The sequence below is a fragment of the Telmatherina bonti genome (assembly GCF_933228915.1).
Source record: "Telmatherina bonti genome assembly, chromosome: 10".
Lineage (NCBI taxonomy): Eukaryota > Metazoa > Chordata > Actinopteri > Atheriniformes > Telmatherinidae > Telmatherina > Telmatherina bonti.
Genome location: NC_136628.1, coordinates 24,948,389 through 24,966,200, shown reverse-complemented (window position 1 = coordinate 24,966,200; position 17,812 = coordinate 24,948,389). Strand labels below are relative to the sequence as shown.

At 37.2% G+C, this 17,812-nt stretch overlaps 4 protein-coding genes across 5 annotated transcripts in view; 2 read left to right on the top strand and 2 right to left on the bottom strand.

The window, feature by feature from the left end:
• Positions 1–5,319, top strand: part of LOC306761298 (insulin receptor substrate 1) — a gene marked incomplete at both ends in the record, with an annotated part of 14,514 nt that extends 9,195 nt beyond the window's left edge. The window contains one exon of the mRNA XM_079247423.1: positions 5,234–5,319. Coding sequence (XP_079103549.1) covers positions 5,234–5,319 — 86 coding nt within the window. The remainder of the gene's footprint in view (positions 1–5,233) is intronic.
• A 354-nt stretch (positions 5,320–5,673) lies between these two features.
• slc25a15b (solute carrier family 25 member 15b) lies at positions 5,674–10,106 on the top strand. 2 transcript variants are annotated; one of them, XM_079248206.1, is made up of 7 exons: positions 5,674–5,847; positions 6,475–6,565; positions 6,962–7,220; positions 7,324–7,461; positions 8,103–8,278; positions 9,559–9,717; positions 9,803–10,106. In XM_079248206.1, exons 2-7 carry the CDS (start codon positions 6,511–6,513, stop codon positions 9,922–9,924), a joined length of 909 nt encoding a protein of 302 aa, XP_079104332.1. In that variant the 5' UTR covers positions 5,674–5,847; positions 6,475–6,510; the 3' UTR covers positions 9,925–10,106. The 2 variants fall into 2 exon arrangements, with proteins under 2 accessions (XP_079104332.1, XP_079104331.1); XM_079248205.1 differs by having other exon boundaries at positions 5,674–5,921.
• Positions 10,107–11,075: 969 nt separating this feature from the next.
• Positions 11,076–13,939, bottom strand: tm4sf21a (transmembrane 4 L six family member 21a). The gene is made up of 5 exons (XM_079248264.1): positions 13,698–13,939; positions 13,310–13,375; positions 12,372–12,505; positions 12,111–12,297; positions 11,076–12,021 (listed from the first exon to the last, which is right to left on the bottom strand). The coding sequence occupies exons 1-5, from the start codon at positions 13,872–13,874 to the stop codon at positions 12,013–12,015; spliced, it is 573 nt and encodes a 190-aa protein (XP_079104390.1). The 5' UTR covers positions 13,875–13,939; the 3' UTR covers positions 11,076–12,012.
• Positions 13,940–15,061: 1,122 nt separating this feature from the next.
• On the bottom strand, positions 15,062–17,749 carry LOC306761297 (transmembrane 4 L6 family member 1-like; the record flags this gene model as incomplete). The annotated part of the gene is made up of 5 exons (XM_079247422.1): positions 15,062–15,167; positions 16,194–16,385; positions 16,469–16,605; positions 17,233–17,298; positions 17,573–17,749. 5 exons carry the CDS (start codon positions 17,747–17,749, stop codon positions 15,062–15,064), a joined length of 678 nt encoding a protein of 225 aa, XP_079103548.1.
• Positions 17,750–17,812: the final 63 nt, after the last annotated feature.

Here is a 17,812-nt window from a genome sequence, read left to right as displayed (position 1 = left end):
GTCATTACTGATTAAGCTGGAACAAAAACAGCCTCAACAATGTAGAAATTTAAAAGTGTTCATAAAAGCGGCCTGATTAATAAAACTTTCAGCTCAATGCCAAATTGTCATTCCATAAGGACAACAATTAGCTCATTTCTATGTAAATGTCTTTACTACGATGTGCTAAAGGGGCTGAATAATAAACATGCTGCTGAGGGAAACAGAAAAACTTTTCATATGCTGTTCCAGCTGTTCTTGATATTCAGAGATCTGCAGAATTAAATGAGCAAATCAAGTACATGCTTTACAGCGTTGAATGGATTGAGTGCTGCCCCCCTCCCCCCAACCCCCACTCCCCAACCCACACACACACCTCCAGATTCCACTTAATAGCAGTGTTTCAGATGAAGCTGACACATGACTGTCAAATTGATTACGTGATGCCTGAGTCATGTAGCCAAGAGTGTTAGGAGACTGTATAGAAAGAGTGCCCAAAGAGCACAGCTATCAAAATGACAACCATCTTTATAACTAATGTATAGAAGAAAAGAAATTAATCAGTCTCTCGTGAGAAGAATAAATCTAGGATGGGTGAAAAGTTCATCTAACGTCTGTTAATACAGAGAGACAAATAGGATGTAGACAGTATCTAACATGCACTGTATATTTTTAACATTATGTTGAACCAATGCCAAAAAAAAAAAAAAAAAGAATCTGCATCATCAACCATTTCCTTTGAAGCAAAGCATAGCACAAATCACTTATGGAAAAGTGTAAGTACTTCTTTGGCAACTGAGTTTTTCTATTACAACTGTATATTACACTATGGTATATACTATAGTAATGCAAGTAGAATGACAAAAACTATAGTACATACAGTAGTTAGTTTTCCTCATTTGCATAACACAATTAATATAAACTGACACATTATAATGGTATATAAAATATACAGTATACATATGATGATTAATATTATATAGCCTAGATATCTATATAATCTTTTATAAAGTGCCTCATTTTTGATTGTAGCTGATTTTCTGATCTTAAAATGGGTTGTGAAACTGAGGTGGAAGGGGGGGGGGGGGTTCTCTCCTGAGTCAAAATGTGTGCAGATGTGGAACCGCAGAGGACAGACCAGAAACTTAATGTTGCTGCCATTCAACTGTAATCAGAATGCCTTACTGTGTTTATCAGAAACATGAAAGCAATCTCCATTGTTTTGTTTTTCTTTTGCAGTGCCTAACTCTTCAGCCACAGTGTATGCACACACAGCTTTGCCTATTTAGTTGCTGTGGTTTAGCTGTATAATTAAAAGAACAGAAACAAAACAGAACAAAACAAGAAAATCTCTTCGTTTTGAGGTTTCACACCATTAGGATGTATCTGGCCCTGCGATCCATTTGTACTTAACTCTCATCCGCCACCACACAGCTCCATGTTGACCATGACTGACAGTGAATTGTGTGAGGCAGATGCAACAGATGGCTCTAATAGATTCTACATTGTGGAGGTTTAAATGTCAAATCTTAACTGTGTTTTATCTGTCCTAACTTCCCCAGTTTATTGAGCAAGAAGACATTACCAAATGTCCTGTATATAAAATGACTAATCTAAGCATTGGAATTAATTTACTTTGGGTTTGAAGAACATTTTGAACCGAGTTGTAAAAGGAGTCGTGACAGCTGGTTGACAGCTCATCTGAGCTAAGTCTGTACAAGCATGTCCATGTTTTACTCTGAAATTTGGTTCAGTTTTAGTACTCTGATTCTGGTTCAGTTACCTGGCAGTGGTTCATAGCACCACTTTCTCCCTATACTCAGACATTGGACTTGGAAGTAGGTCGTAGCACCCATTATCTCTCGATTTGTTCCAATTTAAAGCATTCTATTGCTAACATGCAATTCAAGGTGGGAATCAATCATTGATCTGATTTTGGCCCAGACAAAAAAAATTAGTTCAAACTGAACTGGACTTAAATGCTTTTGTGATGGTTGTGTGACGACTGTTGCCAGAGCCTTTGATAGGGAGATTATGGTTGCAGTTATGTGTAAAAAAAGAAAAAAAAAAGGGTAACTAAAACTAACTTTTTCTTCTGTAAATCAGGTTTAAATGTCAAAACTCCATGAGTCCAGGGCTCTGGCTGTGTGTATACAGGGTACAAACAAAAAAGGCTTCTGACATTGGTAGCTTTTCCCACATTTAGGTTTAATTTTTGATTTTTCACAACGTTCGGGCTCACTTACTGAATCATTGTGACCCTGCTGTTTAAGTGCACTTGCATGCTATTATGCATCAAAATAAATGTGCATCTTAAAATACCCAGACACTTTACTTCTCTGACATGTGGAGCAGAAGTTTCTTCCAGGCCTGAAGGGACACAGTTGTGCCTGGTTGTGACTTCTGGTGTTTGGTTACTAATCAGTTATGATTCAATTATTATCTTAATGCAGACTTGACCTGAAAACTTCCACTTTACAGTTAAAGTTGGGGTGTGTGCAACACATTGCCAAATTTCTTCTGAAAGGAGCATGCATCTGGTGCCAAAGTTTTATTTTGTGGTGATAGTTTCTAAGCTTCACACTTGACATCTTTGTGTTTAAGGCCTTTGTTGCCAAGTTAATACAATTTTAATCTAAACTATTTTTTTCTCTGGTTTTTCAGGCATTTGCCTCTGTCTAGTCTTTTCATTAAAATGAAGGACATTAACTGAACATAACCTCCTACTTTTAACGCTTTGTGCTCAGCACTAACCTCAATAAACCCATAAAAAAATCATAGACTTTTATAAGTTTATCTAGTTGAAGTAGTCTTTTTATAATCTCTTTGTTATTTCTACAGTGCCACTCTTCTAATTGGGGATTACTGCAATTCTCTGACTGTACCTCATAATCTCAAATCCGAGCAGACGCAACAGTTGGCGTTACTGTAAAGCCCTTTGGAGAGTCTGGAAATGACTCAGGAGGGGCACACAAAAGCATTGGATGTGGGTAAATATCATGTACAACACTGTGTAGCCAGGACTGCTTTAATGGCAACATGCTCTTTGCTGTTTATCAGCCCTCATCCAGTGATTGTACAAAATGCTTCTCATCCACTGATCATCAGGACTCTGCTGAGTGTTTTTGGTTTGGCAGAAGGTTGAGACATGTTATGTCTCTTCAGAATATTTTATAACAGCACGTTGTTTAAATTGTGCAGCAGACTTTAAGTGTGGGAAATGATACTGTATGTACAATCAAGATAGCGATTAGAATTACAATGGGGAGAGCATCATATGTATTTTAAAGCTGATGATACTACTTTGATAATGATGTAATTGTACAAATCTGAACAGGAACTATAGGTATGTAAAGTTTACTGTGTATAGAGGAGTTTGCTCCAGGGGAGGGGCAGGCATGGGGATTATTCTCTTCATGGCAAAGTTGTTAAAAACGGAATATTGATGATTCTTGTCTGTGATGTAGACAGCGTCAATGTTTTCTTTTCCTTTTTCTTTTGATAAAAGGCGAAGTGATACAAAAAATGCTCACCTGTGTCTTTTATTGACTGTGTATTTATTTTTAAAAGTTTAAATTGTTACCAAGGTGTTGTCAGATGAGGCTATACTGCTGTGAGGTAAGCCATCACAGGTCAGACTTCTAAAGGATAAGCTTGTGGACAGGGGGAACCTTGATTTAATCCCTGGCCACTCTTTAAACAGATGGTATTTTGGGCAGTATTTCAGTTCAAATGTGAATAACAACAGAGTGACCCTATTTTTCTTCAGTTTTCTGCCTTTTATTATTTCTTCTTAATTCTGTCACCTGTGTATAAAGAAAATTGCAGGGAAGAAAACTACAGTGTTCTTCAAAATTACATATTTTCATAATACAGCTATCCGCAGTCCACTGAGTTTTTTTTTTTACTACTTTTTTACTACTACTTACTACTGTTAATGCTTACATCTGGATTTCTTCCAGAAAATAAAAAATAAAAACATATGTCAGAAAATTTAATAATCTAGTAAACAGTTACAAAAACATGACAAAAACATTCGCTGATAATTGCAACAAAAGCACAAACCATTTTCTGAAAAATCTAAAAGCCAAAACCAAAACAAATGACAAAAATAAACAGTATTTCCTTAGTTGCTATGGTTAGTAATTGCAGTTGGATACAAAAAAAAGTTCCATCCCAACCCTCTGAAATAAAAACTTTCCAGTTCTTTTGAAACCAGTGAGGACCTCTTTTAATACTTTACCTCTTTTCCCCTAATTTAACTTCAATATTTCTTATAAGGTAACATTTAAATCCAAGACAACTTCATGTCAAAGAGTAAGATTAGCATTTGACTTTAACAGTAAAATAAAAGGCTCTTTCAACATTGACTAAATAAACTATTAAATATTAGATTATTTGAAATAAAGAGATTAATTTTGTTTTGAATAAATAGTCTTAAATCTTGGTGTCTTACCTCCAGTAGGCATACTACATAAATAAAGAAGCAGTTCGATCTGATAATTAAAAGAAAAGATCATCTATAAACAAAAAAAAAAAAAAATGAAATTGGGAAAAAACTATTTGTTGACTTTCAAAGTAGAGTTATAAAATATATATAATGCCTGAAAACTCAGGAATCTTGTCAATTTGGGAACGTTTAAACTGTTTCAACAGATCCGTATAAGATTATTGACCTTATAACAAAGTATTTTATTAGTGAATTATGGTATTCAGCAGAGCTTATTAATATATATCTAAAAGTAGTTTTTGTTGCAGCAGTTTTGTGCAAAAAATTGATCAAATGACTTCACCAAGTTCTTTGCTGGGTTGAAAAGTTTTTGCGCTGTTCTGCTCAGGTAAAGGATCGCAGTGTTCTTTCAGACAACCTGAATGATACATCTTATAAAATATGCACAAAGCCATTTCATAAGCTAGGAGCACATTTTTCCAAGCTCTGAAACAGGACAGAACATTCTGAGAAGCTATTTGTTCAGACTGAAGTATTTGTGCCGGATTTTATTTATTTATTCATTTATTGATTTATTTATGTGAATAACAAAAATGAATGAGTTTACCCTATTTCTTTGAAATGTATTGTTAAAGAAGAATTACATAGTCCTCTCCTTATTCAATAATTGTGAAAAAACAGATCTGGTAGATGATGGAAACTTAAATGAGGACTCAGTCATACACAGTGCTGTAATGTCGCAATAAGTTGAATGATCTGATCTTATCTGTTCATCTGTTGCATTCCCTATGTTGTGACTTCTAGGATTGAGGTCTACAGTTTTAGAAAGCGTCGCAGGGGGGCGCTATAACACTGTGCGCGTTCATGAAAGCATCATCAAAGAAAGGTGAACCGGAAGCTTTACGGTTCGGGTCACGGCATGCTGTCAAATAGCATGGATCTTAAGTGAAGATGATCACTTCGTTGAAATATGTTTGCTATTTTATCTCAACGAAATATATTACTTTATTAAATAAAACTGATAAAATGCGCAATTAGTGTGCATATGTTTTAACTATCACACAGTTTGATTATGCTAAGGCAAATTCTAAATATTTTTCCAATACGTCAATATTTCTCCTTATCTCGTGCGAAATGCAACGTATCGTAAAGCAGTGCTAGGTTTGGTTGCTGAAATTTTGAACCGAGTAATCCTTCTTCAATTTTACTACTTCTGAGTGTCACGAAACAACCTCTATGCTCTCCTCCTCCACTCCGTTTGCCATCCCTGATGGCCGATTCATTCACTGAACACAGTCAGACCAAAAGGCCAGATTTTGGACATGAGATAACACTTAACTATGCATGCTTGTACAGACGGCATTAGCTAGCATGCTTTCGGTCGTGGACGATGTTTACGTCGGTCTGCAGTTCACAGGGTCAATATCACTCTTAATGTTTGACACAGTTTTTAACATTGATGCCTGAATCAAACTCGTCGCTGTCGCGTGAGGTTTGTATGCTGCAACGATTACTATCTGCATTTCTTTAGCGGACAAAGTTGCCATTTTAGTTGTCGGTATAAAAAAAAACAAAAACAAAAAAAAAACCTGCACATTTCTATCATGTTCGACCATTGGTTTGATTAAGAGTACCAACGTAAGTTAACTTTGAAAATGGACATTTTTTATGCTGACTTGCTTGATATTTGGCTCATAAACACTGAGGCCCGCGCGTGCCCTTCAGCCCATTCGCTTTTAACACGTTTTAATTGCTGTGTAGGAAACTACTGCTGTGTTTTGTCGCCCTCTAGTGGAAACTGGTAACTCAAAAGGGCATAAGTCCCAACATTTCTTATTTCTTGTTTATAGTTTTGTTTATTTGAATTAAAATTATTTATACAACATCAGAGATGTTCCATGAGTTCTCTGAGTTTTTTTTTTTTTTTTAGTTTGTTTGTTTTTTGTTTTTTTTAAAAAAATTGTTCTTGCTTTGTTTTGGGTCTTTTTGGAGAGGGGATAATGATTTTATTACAGCTCTTTTGTTTGTTTGTTTGTTTGAAGCAGATAGCTGAGTAGAAGGAGAAACCCCCTCTGACAACAATGGCTCCACACCCAGTGGTCCAAGCTATCATTGATCTGTCTGCAGGAGCCATAGGTAATTAAAAATCTGTAGGTACAGTCTGAATAGTAAAAAGTTGAAGAAAATTAATAGAACTGTTTTTATGGAAAAGAATCTCTTGAAAGAATAATGAAGTTAAGGAAAGTCTGTGGGAGACATTTGTAAGAACCTATGAGACAACTAAAGTGCATTAAGTAGCTGACACTGTAAATGTTTATTAAATTTTCAACCTAGTGTGTTTTAAACACTGTTCAATGCAATCTTAGGTTGTCACAAAGGGGCTACATCATATATATCAGAATAAGACTAATAATGATATAGGAAATTACATCATTATCAAGATAATTAAAAAAGGGAAAGCAAAAAGCACAAGTAACACAGATATTATTGTCATAGTTTGAATTCCAGCAATTCTCAATGTTATCTTTTTAGGGGGAGCTGCATGTGTATTCAGCGGACAACCACTGGACACTGCAAAGGTCAAGATGCAGACTTTTCCTACGCTGTACCGGGGGTTTATCCACTGCGTTGTGTCCACCTACAGACAAGTGGGGCTGCGTGGTCTCTACCAAGGCACCACTCCAGCACTGATGGCCAATATTGCAGAGAACTCTGTTCTGTTCATGAGCTACGGTTTCTGCCAGCAAGTCATCCGCTTCACAGCAGGGTTGCACAGTGAAGCCGTGCTGAGGTAGGAGGATATGTATCAGGCTGACTTTCTTGTTAATGCAGCCCTCATAAAATACTTCATGAAATGTAGCTTCCCACTTGGCTGTCCCTCCCTTGTTTCACAGTGATGTACAGAAAGCCTGCGCTGGCTCAGTTGCTTCCATCTTCTCCTCTCTGGTCCTTTGCCCAACTGAGCTTGTCAAATGTCGACTGCAAGCTATGTATGAAATGGAGGCATCAGGCAAGATTTCTAAGAGCCAGAAGTAAGTGGAGTGTGAATATAAACAGCTTTTGGGGGAGTGTCATTTGCTCATCTGCTGCACTATTTCTCCAGTTTTCTGTTTGTATATTGTCTTACATCAAATATATAAAACCACTTATTCAGATTGTCAGCCAAAATTAGGGGTAGGCAGTTTTGGTCATCAAGAGTCACAGGGCTGCAAGTTTTAGATCATTTTGCTTTTTCAAGACACCTTTTTCCAATAGGTGACTAATAGAGTAATTTCATAAGCTGTTGGATGGATTTGGATATGAATCAGGTGTTTTAGGACACATTCACATCAGCCTTCTTGATTTGAATCCTAGTCTGTCATGCACCCTTAGAGCAAAGAAACGTACAAAAGTGGCAGGACTGCAGCTCTTTTCGACCAAACTTGCGTACCCCTGTTTATAATAGATTTTTATTTACTTGTCCAAATCATTCAGGTAGATTTTAGATGCTTTATAAATAAAAAAAGAATTTAGATTTTTTTTTATGCAATCCTAACAGATTTCTACATTTTGGTCTCAGTTCAGATATTTTGAAAACTCAGAACAGATTTCACGTGTTTTTTTTTTCTTCTTAAATGTGCACATGCTGGTCTGGTGTCTGTGTGTCTGACCATCCACTCTGCTGTGTGTGAAGCACTGTGTGGTCGGTGACAAAATCCATTATAAGGAACGAGGGACCTTTGGGCTTCTTCCAGGGCCTGACTACCACCATAGCCAGAGAGGTGCCCGGGTACTTCTGTTTCTTTGGTGCTTACGAACTCTGTCGCACTGCCTTCGCGGACTACATGAAATGTGGCAAGGATGACATAGGTATGACCAGAGTGGTCTGTCTGAGCTATAACATACATGTCCATAAATTATGTCTTCATAACCTTTTAAATAAATGAGGTAAAAGATTATTTGATAGAAGGATTTTTACATGAATAGAGCTTCAGAACTTTGCTTTGAAATTTGCACTGATTTAACTAGTTTTTATTGTTACATATGTTGGACTTTGTTTTGTTTTCTGAATCATATATAGTCATTAAAAAGTGTGCCGGATGGAACAAAAATAAATTCTTAACTAGATAAATAAAACTACAGATAAACAACAGCACATAACAAACATATCAGTGTCGTTATTAACAGAAATTAGGTTAAAAACTCAGAAGCAGTGTGTTAACAACAATTGCTATTAAAACACACTATTGATTAATTGATCATCACTAAGTGTAAGTGTGGAATATTCAGGTTTATTGTAATACAGTGTCAAGGAGATAAGGACATTGGCGATGATTTTAGAACAGAAAATGTTACTGCACCATGGTCAGACCTGTCAGAGTCTTCAGGCCTCACATGGTAAAGTTCTTGACAGGATGCTTAGAAAAGGACAAGTATGGTTGTCAGGAACATTTGCCAGAAGAACAAGGCAGCAAAGCTTATGTTCACAAGTAATAATCTAAACAAACATCTGGACTTCTGGATAATGTCCTTTGGACAGATGATGCCAAATTGGAGACGTCTGGTTATAATGTACAACACTGTTTGGTAAAGGCCAAATGCAGCATAAACCTCATACCAGCTGTCAAGCACTCTGGTGGAGACGTGATCAATTTTAACAAATCAAACACATTTTTGTTCATAAATTCCTATGTATGCCAAAGAATTTTAGTGTCAGACATGAGGCTACCTGTCTTGCATTTAAAGTTGAGCTAATACTGCCATGCAACATAATCTCAAACGCAGCAGTAAACGTAGAATATAATGGATGAAAAAGGAAAAAACATCAATGTTGCAGTGACCCAGAAAACCTTACAGTAGAAAGTTTAGAGAGTTGTGCATCAGCAAAATAAACTTAAACAAAATAAACTCCTGCATTTTCACTTTGTTTTAGCTGAATAATCAGTCCTGTGATATGTCATGTATTTACCTCATTTTGAGACCTGATGGGGACATGATATTTATTTTTTATTATGTTTGATATGAAAAATATTAGAAGCCAAAGAGTGTATGTTCCTTTTTTATGTGTGTGTATCTCAGTCTTTATTGTCACTGATTAAACATGGAGTGAGACGTTGTTTCCGTATGTTTCTGGTTGCTGTGTACTGAAGGTGTGGCTCCGATCGTGTTCAGCGGCGGTTTCGGAGGGGCGTGTCTGTGGCTGGTGGTCTATCCCATGGACTGTGTCAAATCTCGGATCCAGGTCATGTCGATGACGGGCAAACAGGCAGGGTTTTTCAAAACCTTTATGACTATCGCTCGCGCTGAAGGTAAGAAGGTGCCCGGGAGGGAGTTTCCTAGGGTAAATGTCCAATGACCAATCAGACTGTAAGTCTGTCGGTTTGCCATGCTTAGGTGTGAGGGCGCTCTACTCTGGTCTCACCCCCACTATGGTCCGCACCTTCCCAGCTAACGGAGCTCTGTTCCTGGGTTACGAGGCCAGCCGGAAGTTCATGATGAAGCAGTTTGACAGCTGAATGAACGTAGATGAAGAAGTGGTGAACTGGAGGTGACGCAACAATGTGACGGATCTGGTTCCTGCTAAAACTGCCACACTTCCCTTTTAAAACTACAGAACAAAACAACTACAGTCGTTTCATAGTGTTTACATACATTTAAATCCTGATGCTAATTATATTGTTAGTTCTTGTTTTTAACACTCCAGAAGTGCAATTCAACTTACAGTATGTGACAAGGGGGGGGGGGGGGGTTATGAAAAAGTTTTAACACTCCTGTCTGTTATTTTATATCTACCTCAGCAAAGTAGTGTTTGCCAAACCAGGAGGCATACACATAAGACGAAACACTCTGCTGGTTAGTGAGGTAATATTTAACACACAAACAATTAAACCAGAATTGTAAACTTATTGCGTGAAGATTTTATAGAGAACAAATATAAAGTGTCATACTTAACTCCTAAAAGTTGCCTAACATGTTGTGATTATGTGAATTATTTGCAGCTGTACATGAGTTCAAGTTGTTCATTATATCACAGTTTTGGATAAGCTGAGTGAGGATTTTTTGCCTCTTAAAATGCTAAAAACCCACTTTTCACATTCAGCAGCTATAAGATTCCGACTGTCTGACCGAAGTCTTACAGGTTGTAAAGAAAAGTCAAGCACAGCCAGCAATTGTCAAATTTTGAGTCAGATCTTTCTTAAGGTTGTTTTTTCTGCTGCCACATCATATACCACTCCTGGTCTTATTCCCTGCTTCTCTGGGACCCAGCATTTTGCCTTTTGAATCTTTATTCCTTTCTCTTCTTTCTTGTGTAACCATTCATGTACATGAACAAATCAATAAACATCCGTTGCCTACCCGTGTGCCACTTTTACCCTGCAGATCTTGGTTGTTTTTTTTCTATGAATGTTCATTTGGAAATCAAAATATTTAGTAACTCTCATTAAATTATTAATACATTTATGTATTTTTTTTCAACAATTGCAAGGAGGTAATATAGATCAATACTAATATTCATTGTAGTAATATCAGCTACATTCAAGATATCAATGAAAGTCTTGCATATGTCCTGTTTTTAATTTTTCTTTGGAGGCAATCACTTTATTATATACACAAAGATTTAAAAGATGAAAAGTTTTTATTCAGTTATAACAAAAAAGCTCAAAGATACATCATTCTTTTCCCTTAAGCGTTATAAAGATTATTAGTTATGTGTCTGCAAAGTGAAGTCCACGCTGAAGAGAATAGTTCACAATATGAGACTGCTCTGGAACCGTCTGGCTTTTCCTAATTTTCACACTGCACAAGTCTGCATCAGTATAAAGTATTGTTGGATAATATCCATGTTAAAAGTTATTTTGCACAGTTAGAGATTGATAACCAGCTGCCTGGCAGGGAACTGATTACTCTTAGCAATCGAGTGAATTGTACCTATAAGCTGAAGAGTGTTTTAGTGGCTTCACACAAGCTACATGTGTGCGTTGAATGTGTATATGACATGATGATGCCTTCAGTAAAGTTTGCAAAGTTCTGTAAAAGCATAATTTGAAATCAGCAGGATGCAACTGCAGGGACTGAAAGACATTTTTCATCACAGGTAAGCTGTGTATTTCATGTTTTTACATTCCTACATAAAGTGTGGTTAACGGTGTAACTGTAAAGGCCAGCTTGACAAATTTAGGTGCGTTTTTAGCTGAAAACCACTTCCATGAAGTTTTTCTCACTTGTGAAATGATTGTACTACACAAACTGTTTGCTGCACATGCAACATGTAATCAGGTGACATGGAGATCCAGTTAATGATAACTACACACACACAACTTGTGTATCACACAGCTGAGGTGAAGCGTTTAAGAACCAAGATGCAAAAAAAATAATTATTTCAGGTCAAGACCTAATGTAAAAATGTAAGATATACAGATAGCATGATAAGAATAATAATAAAAAGCACATTTAAACCTATATTTTACCATAATTCAGGCCCCTTAAATTGACTGCAGCAGGAGAACTGAATACAAAGATAATTTGGTAAAAAAAAAAAAACTTTCAAAATTGAAATTGTGCAGATGTCTTCCAGCAGGCAGCACCAGTCAGCTGTCGGGATCTCACAGTGGCTGGAAAAAAAAAGACAAGAAAATCAGAGAAGGAATGTATAATAAGGATACACTCCTAACTAATCTGACAAGTGTGATCTTCTCGATACCCCTTTGTCGATGCAGGTTCCACACAGACAGCCAAAGAGCCCGTTAATCATCTGAGTAGCACAAAGAATCAGCTGCAGGCAACTTGTGACCAGCAGGGTGCTGAACAGTCCAATATGAAACTGCACGATGTTCTCAGGTGCTGTGCACCTCCACCACATAGAGCTGTCTGTCAGGTAGCTCTTTTCACTGTCAAGAACAGGAGATTCATGAACAACCCCAAAAAATTGTCAACTTATCGATAAGTTACTCCTGTTCTTCACCTGTCTTTGAAAGGCGTTGTCCAAAGTAATACAACTTTACACAGGGGCCCATTGTTTAAACCAAGTACTGCCACAATGAAGCTGTACAGAGCGCCGGCCACACCCACTGCAGCAAACGCAATTGACAAGAACATCTGCAGAGATCATCAAAGAGTCAGAAATATTTCAGTTAAAGTTTACAGATATATTTAGAACTGAAGCTCTGAAGTGTTTCAGGATGAGAAGGCGGTCTGTTGTACACTTAGATTTGTTTCATTCTTCACATTCCTTACAATTTCTCCCCTCTTTCCATCCTACGAACATGACAAACTACATACCAAACCAAACTGTTAGAAATGGGCTTGTTTGACTGTGGGCTACATTTTCCAGGTTTACGCTTCACAAATTTATTTGTATCTTCATGTTACTTAAAATGATGAAAATACTTATTTTATTGAGCATGTGTATTTAACTTCTTAGTCTTCTTTTTTATACTCACAATGAAATATTGAATATGAGAGACATTTATCATCTAGTTAAAACAACAAATAAGAGATGTTCCAGTCATTTTATAATTCATTACGACATATTCAAGTAAATGTTGTGTAATAGTTTAGATGTGACATCCAGTATGTTCTTCCTTTTTTAATTGAGTAACCATGGAAAGAGTGTAACACTTTGCTCAAAACAGTTCAATTATAGAACAACCACTTTTAACTGTCAGTCAATAATTTAATGTGTTTTCAACTTTGATCACTTCCTGCTACAAACGTTTCCTACAGTTTGTGATGTGTTATTTGGTCAAGCCTTTTTTTTCTTTATCAGTTGGCTAGTTTAGATCTACATACTTAGTGTGTTTGCACACAGGTCACACACTTTGATGAGTTAATCATTTGCATGGAACCCAACTCTTACCAAATGAGCACTGAAACATCTTCATGTGCTTGCAACTGACTCACCCCACAGCGATTTCCACAGCAACCCTGTTTCCCAGTCAGATGAATGTGAAGCGCCGGGATCAGTACCTGTGACAGGACACTTGAATGTCAGTATTCATTTCAGTCTGCAACTTTCCTTTTTTGAATCATCTTAAATGCACAAAACTCTCTGAATATTTAAAGACATTTTGGGACACATTATAAAGTCCAGCTTTTGCTCAGACTTCATTCAGTCAGACATAAGTTTGTCTCATGACAGGATCAGTTATCAAAAATTAGATTGTAAAACACAACAGAAGTACAGAGAGAAAAAATCGACCTCTGCATGCAGAGAACAGTGCAAAGACAGTATTTATTCCCAAGTTCACATGTCACCCCTCTGTAACAGACTGGAAAGAAGAACACTCACCATTACGCCCCCTCCGATGAGCCCACCCATGTATTTCACCTCTTCTGTGATATGTCCATCTTTGGCATACTTTACATCTCCAGCAGGAAAAAACAGCACAATATTACAAATTATGGATATGACCGCCAGTGGATATAAAGTAACGGCAATGCAGCGGGCACATTTTCCAGTACACATGTTGACTAGCTGCTGTAAAACTTCTTGCTATGTTAAGGTTTAGCCCAAGTAGTTCCTGTTCTCACAGAGAGACTCTCCTTGAAACTGACCAAAATAGATACACAGACTTGTAATGAGGAGTGAGAATGTTAGGGGGTGGGAAGCTTAACGACAAGCAGATAACATGAACAAACAACCTGGGATAGGCTGCAGAAGTATATGTGACTCACTACATGGTTTCATGGAGATACAATGGTTGATTTGTTACTGGACATAGACATGCACTTTCTTTATTTCTCCAGTCTTTCTCTCTCTTTTTTATTGGATAGGAATGTGACTGAATGTGGGTAATCAGTCTGGCATGTTGTTGCTAGTTTGACTCACCACTGCTTACAACTTCCAAAAAGAACATTTAAAACAAAAAATCAAGGCTCTTGTGTTTACGAGATGCAACAATATTGTTTTATGTGTGACAGACAAGGTTTACTTTCCCTGTTACTTACAGTATTTTAGTGACTTTGTGAAAACAGGAGGGTAGAGCAGTTGAACTTTTGATCTCTGGTAGGAGGGTATGTCTAAGTGGAGCAATAACAGTGCATCTCTGACACAAGCAAAACTGGGATAAATGTATACATAGTGGATGGTTAAACACTAACTGGATAATGTTTGTTTTCTGTATTTCACTGGTGACTAACTGACCTTATAAGTAATGGAAGGAAATGAGAAATCTGAGAGGAAAAAAAAGAAGAAGTTTTGCTTACTAAAACATGTGTGGTATCTTAGCAACAACTTGAGGAAGCACTGCATAAGTTGGTTTGTTAGTTTTCTGACCCTGTCTGATCAGAATTACTAGATAAAAAAAAAAAAAAAAAAAAAAAAATGTTTACAGGCAAGAGTTGAAATGTGTGTGGAGAGATGAAACAATGATGTGTAGTTTCCTAAAATTCATTTTTGTTTGTTAAATGCCATTGAGGAGAAAATACAGTCCAAAAGAATGTTTAAAATAATTCACCCATCCATTTTCTGCTGCTTATCCAGGGTGGAGTTGTTGGAGCAACCGCCTAAGCAGTGAAATACAGACATCCCTCTCCCCTGCCACATTCATCATCAGGGACCCCGAGGCGTTCCTTGGCCAGCTGAGAGAATCCCTCCAGCATGTCCTGAATCTTGCCCGGGGCCTCTTTTTTCAGGGATGTGCCCAGAACACCTCACCAGGGAGGAAATTCCAGAGCCACCTCATCCAGCTCCTCTCGATGCTGAGGAGCAGCGGCTCTACTCGGAGTTCCTCCCAGAGGACGGAGCTTCTCACCCTGTCTGTAAGGGAAAGCCCAGTCCTATGGAGGAAACTCATTTCAGCAGCTTGTATTTTCAATCTCGTTCTTTCTGTCACTACCCACAGCTTGTGACCATTGGCGAGGGTATTTCTTTTTTATTTCTATATCTAGCACAGAAAATGAAGAAATTTGTATTTGGATAATTATGTCTTCCCTATCAAAAGGGCAATATTTTAGTGGATTATGGCATATTAAGAAAGAGGGGGGGGGGGGGGTACCCCTATGTTTAGATGCTCATTGCACCGGGGCATGATCCTTACATATTGTTCCTTGTTGAATGTAGGTTAATCAGGCTTTCCAACTATGAATATTATAACAAATTGGTATTATTCAAGTGGAAAAATAACTGAACAAACACAAATCTTCTTCCTTGCCAATTTAATTTAAAAGTAAAATCCAAGTTTTATTTTTGTAGCACATTTAAAAAGAAATGCTGACAAAGTGCTTCAGAAAATAAAACAACAGTTAACAAAGCAATCAATAAAACATCATAAAAGCAATTTTACAATCTGCGAATAAAATAGAACTTGCTCTGCTTATTCTGGATAGAAGTCAAGATGTGCATGCTGCTGATAACAAATACATCAATTGCCAAAGAAGAAATAGAAAAACATTTAAAAAAAAGAAAAATAGCAGAACAGAGCGTTCATAAACATTTTCTGAAATCTTTTCAAAAAGGAGATGCTCCCATACCCCAGACCAAATTTATGCAATTTTTTCACGTTTATTACAGATTTTGCATGCAGAATTTGTAATACTGTACTGTTATTGCAACCTGGCTTGGCAACAATGTAAAGCACAAGGAAAATAAAACTATGTAAGAGAGAAAAACTGATTGAAAGGGATTATTTTCTTAAGGTCTCTCCTCGAGCTCTTCTCTCAGACTTCCAAGTAGACAGCAATCCCTTTACATGTTGTGGAATTATGCTTCCTGAAAGTTAAACACAAAAAAACATTAAAGTAAAAGAGGAGGGAGGTTTAGATGCACTGATGTTGCAAAACTGACATGACCTCTTCCTTGTTGCAGGTTCCACACAAGCAGCCAAAGAGGCCGTTGATCATCTGACTGGCACAGAGCAGGCCCTGCAGAGCGCTGGCCACCATCAGAGCGATGAACAACCCCATGTTGAACTGCACCACATTCTTTGGCTCTACGCATTGAGCCCACTTCTGATAATCATTCAGGTAGTTCTGGTGGCTGTGTGAAAGAACATGCTTAGAAATGAATGGAACTTCATGATCTTTTACAAAGACCTAGAGAAAGATACTTCAAAGTGTCACCTGTCTTTAAAAGGGGTTTGCCAACTCTCAGCTTGGCCTTTGCATAAGGGCCCATTTGATAAGCCAAGCAGTGCCACGATGAAACTGTACACTGCTCCAGCCACACCCACTGCAGCAAACACTATCGAAAAGAACATCTGACAAAGTTTTATGAGAACCTTGGATCATAAATCTTTTATTGGAGTGAAAAAAAACATTTTCTAAAATGATTAATTAGTTATTGATGAAGAAAGAACAGACTTGTTTCAACAACACATACCATAGGATTTTGATAACACATTTTTCTATCATTTATTGTAGTTCAAATTTTGTTTCAGACCAAGAAGAAGGCTTAAAATACATTAAATGCACAAAAAAAACCCCACTATATTACATTATGAGTGATAGTTCTCTTAATTACATCATAATGATTGCATTTAGGCATTGCAAACACTCTCTTCCTGCATAAATATATATATATATATGTTTATGATATCCAAATACTTTTATGTTGAGTATCAATTCTATTTAAACTCTGTTAAATAAATCCTTTGCATATTGCTTGAACCTGCAAACAAACCAGAATGTGAAGTACTGCGGTAAAATGCAGGTTTTTTTTTTCTCTATCAAAAGAACTAACACACTGTGCAATGATGATGCAGCATCACACAGCACATTTCTTTTTTCCTTTTTTTGCTTTTCTGAAACTTTCCAGAACATTTTTCTGAGCTTTTTGTTTCCTTCAGCTTTTACTAATCACCTAAAGGTAAGTTTGACTGACTCACCCCTAAGCGGTTTCCACAGCAGCCCTGCTCTCCAGTCAAGTGAATGTAAAGTGCTGGGATCAGCACCTGAGGTGGCATACATCAATTTACAATGAGAGGCAGCATCAGCATGAAACTGGATCAAAACTGTTAATGGATTAGGTTGAAACATTAGAAAAAGGATGTGTTTAAAGGAGATCCATAATTAGGATTTACACAATCTAAGTCCTGAAATTAGATCCATCGAAATATAATGCTTTCTAGCTTTACCCAAGGCAACGCAAAATTTTCTGTAACATTTACCGAAGCTTTGTTTGGAGTCCCAACATTTTGTAACAACCAAGAAAAAGAGACAACTCACCAATACACCCCCTCCAATGAATCCCCCCATGTATTTCACCTCCTCAGTAATGTGTCCCTCTTTGGCATACTTGATGTCCCAGTCAGGAAAAAACAACAAAATGTTGCAGATGATGGAGAGAAGTACTAATGGGTACAGAGAGATGGCAATGAAGAGGGCACATTTTCCAGTACACATGTTGTTGGAATGAAACTTGACCAGTTGCTGTAAGATCTCAGCAAAGTCTGTCAAGTTTTACCT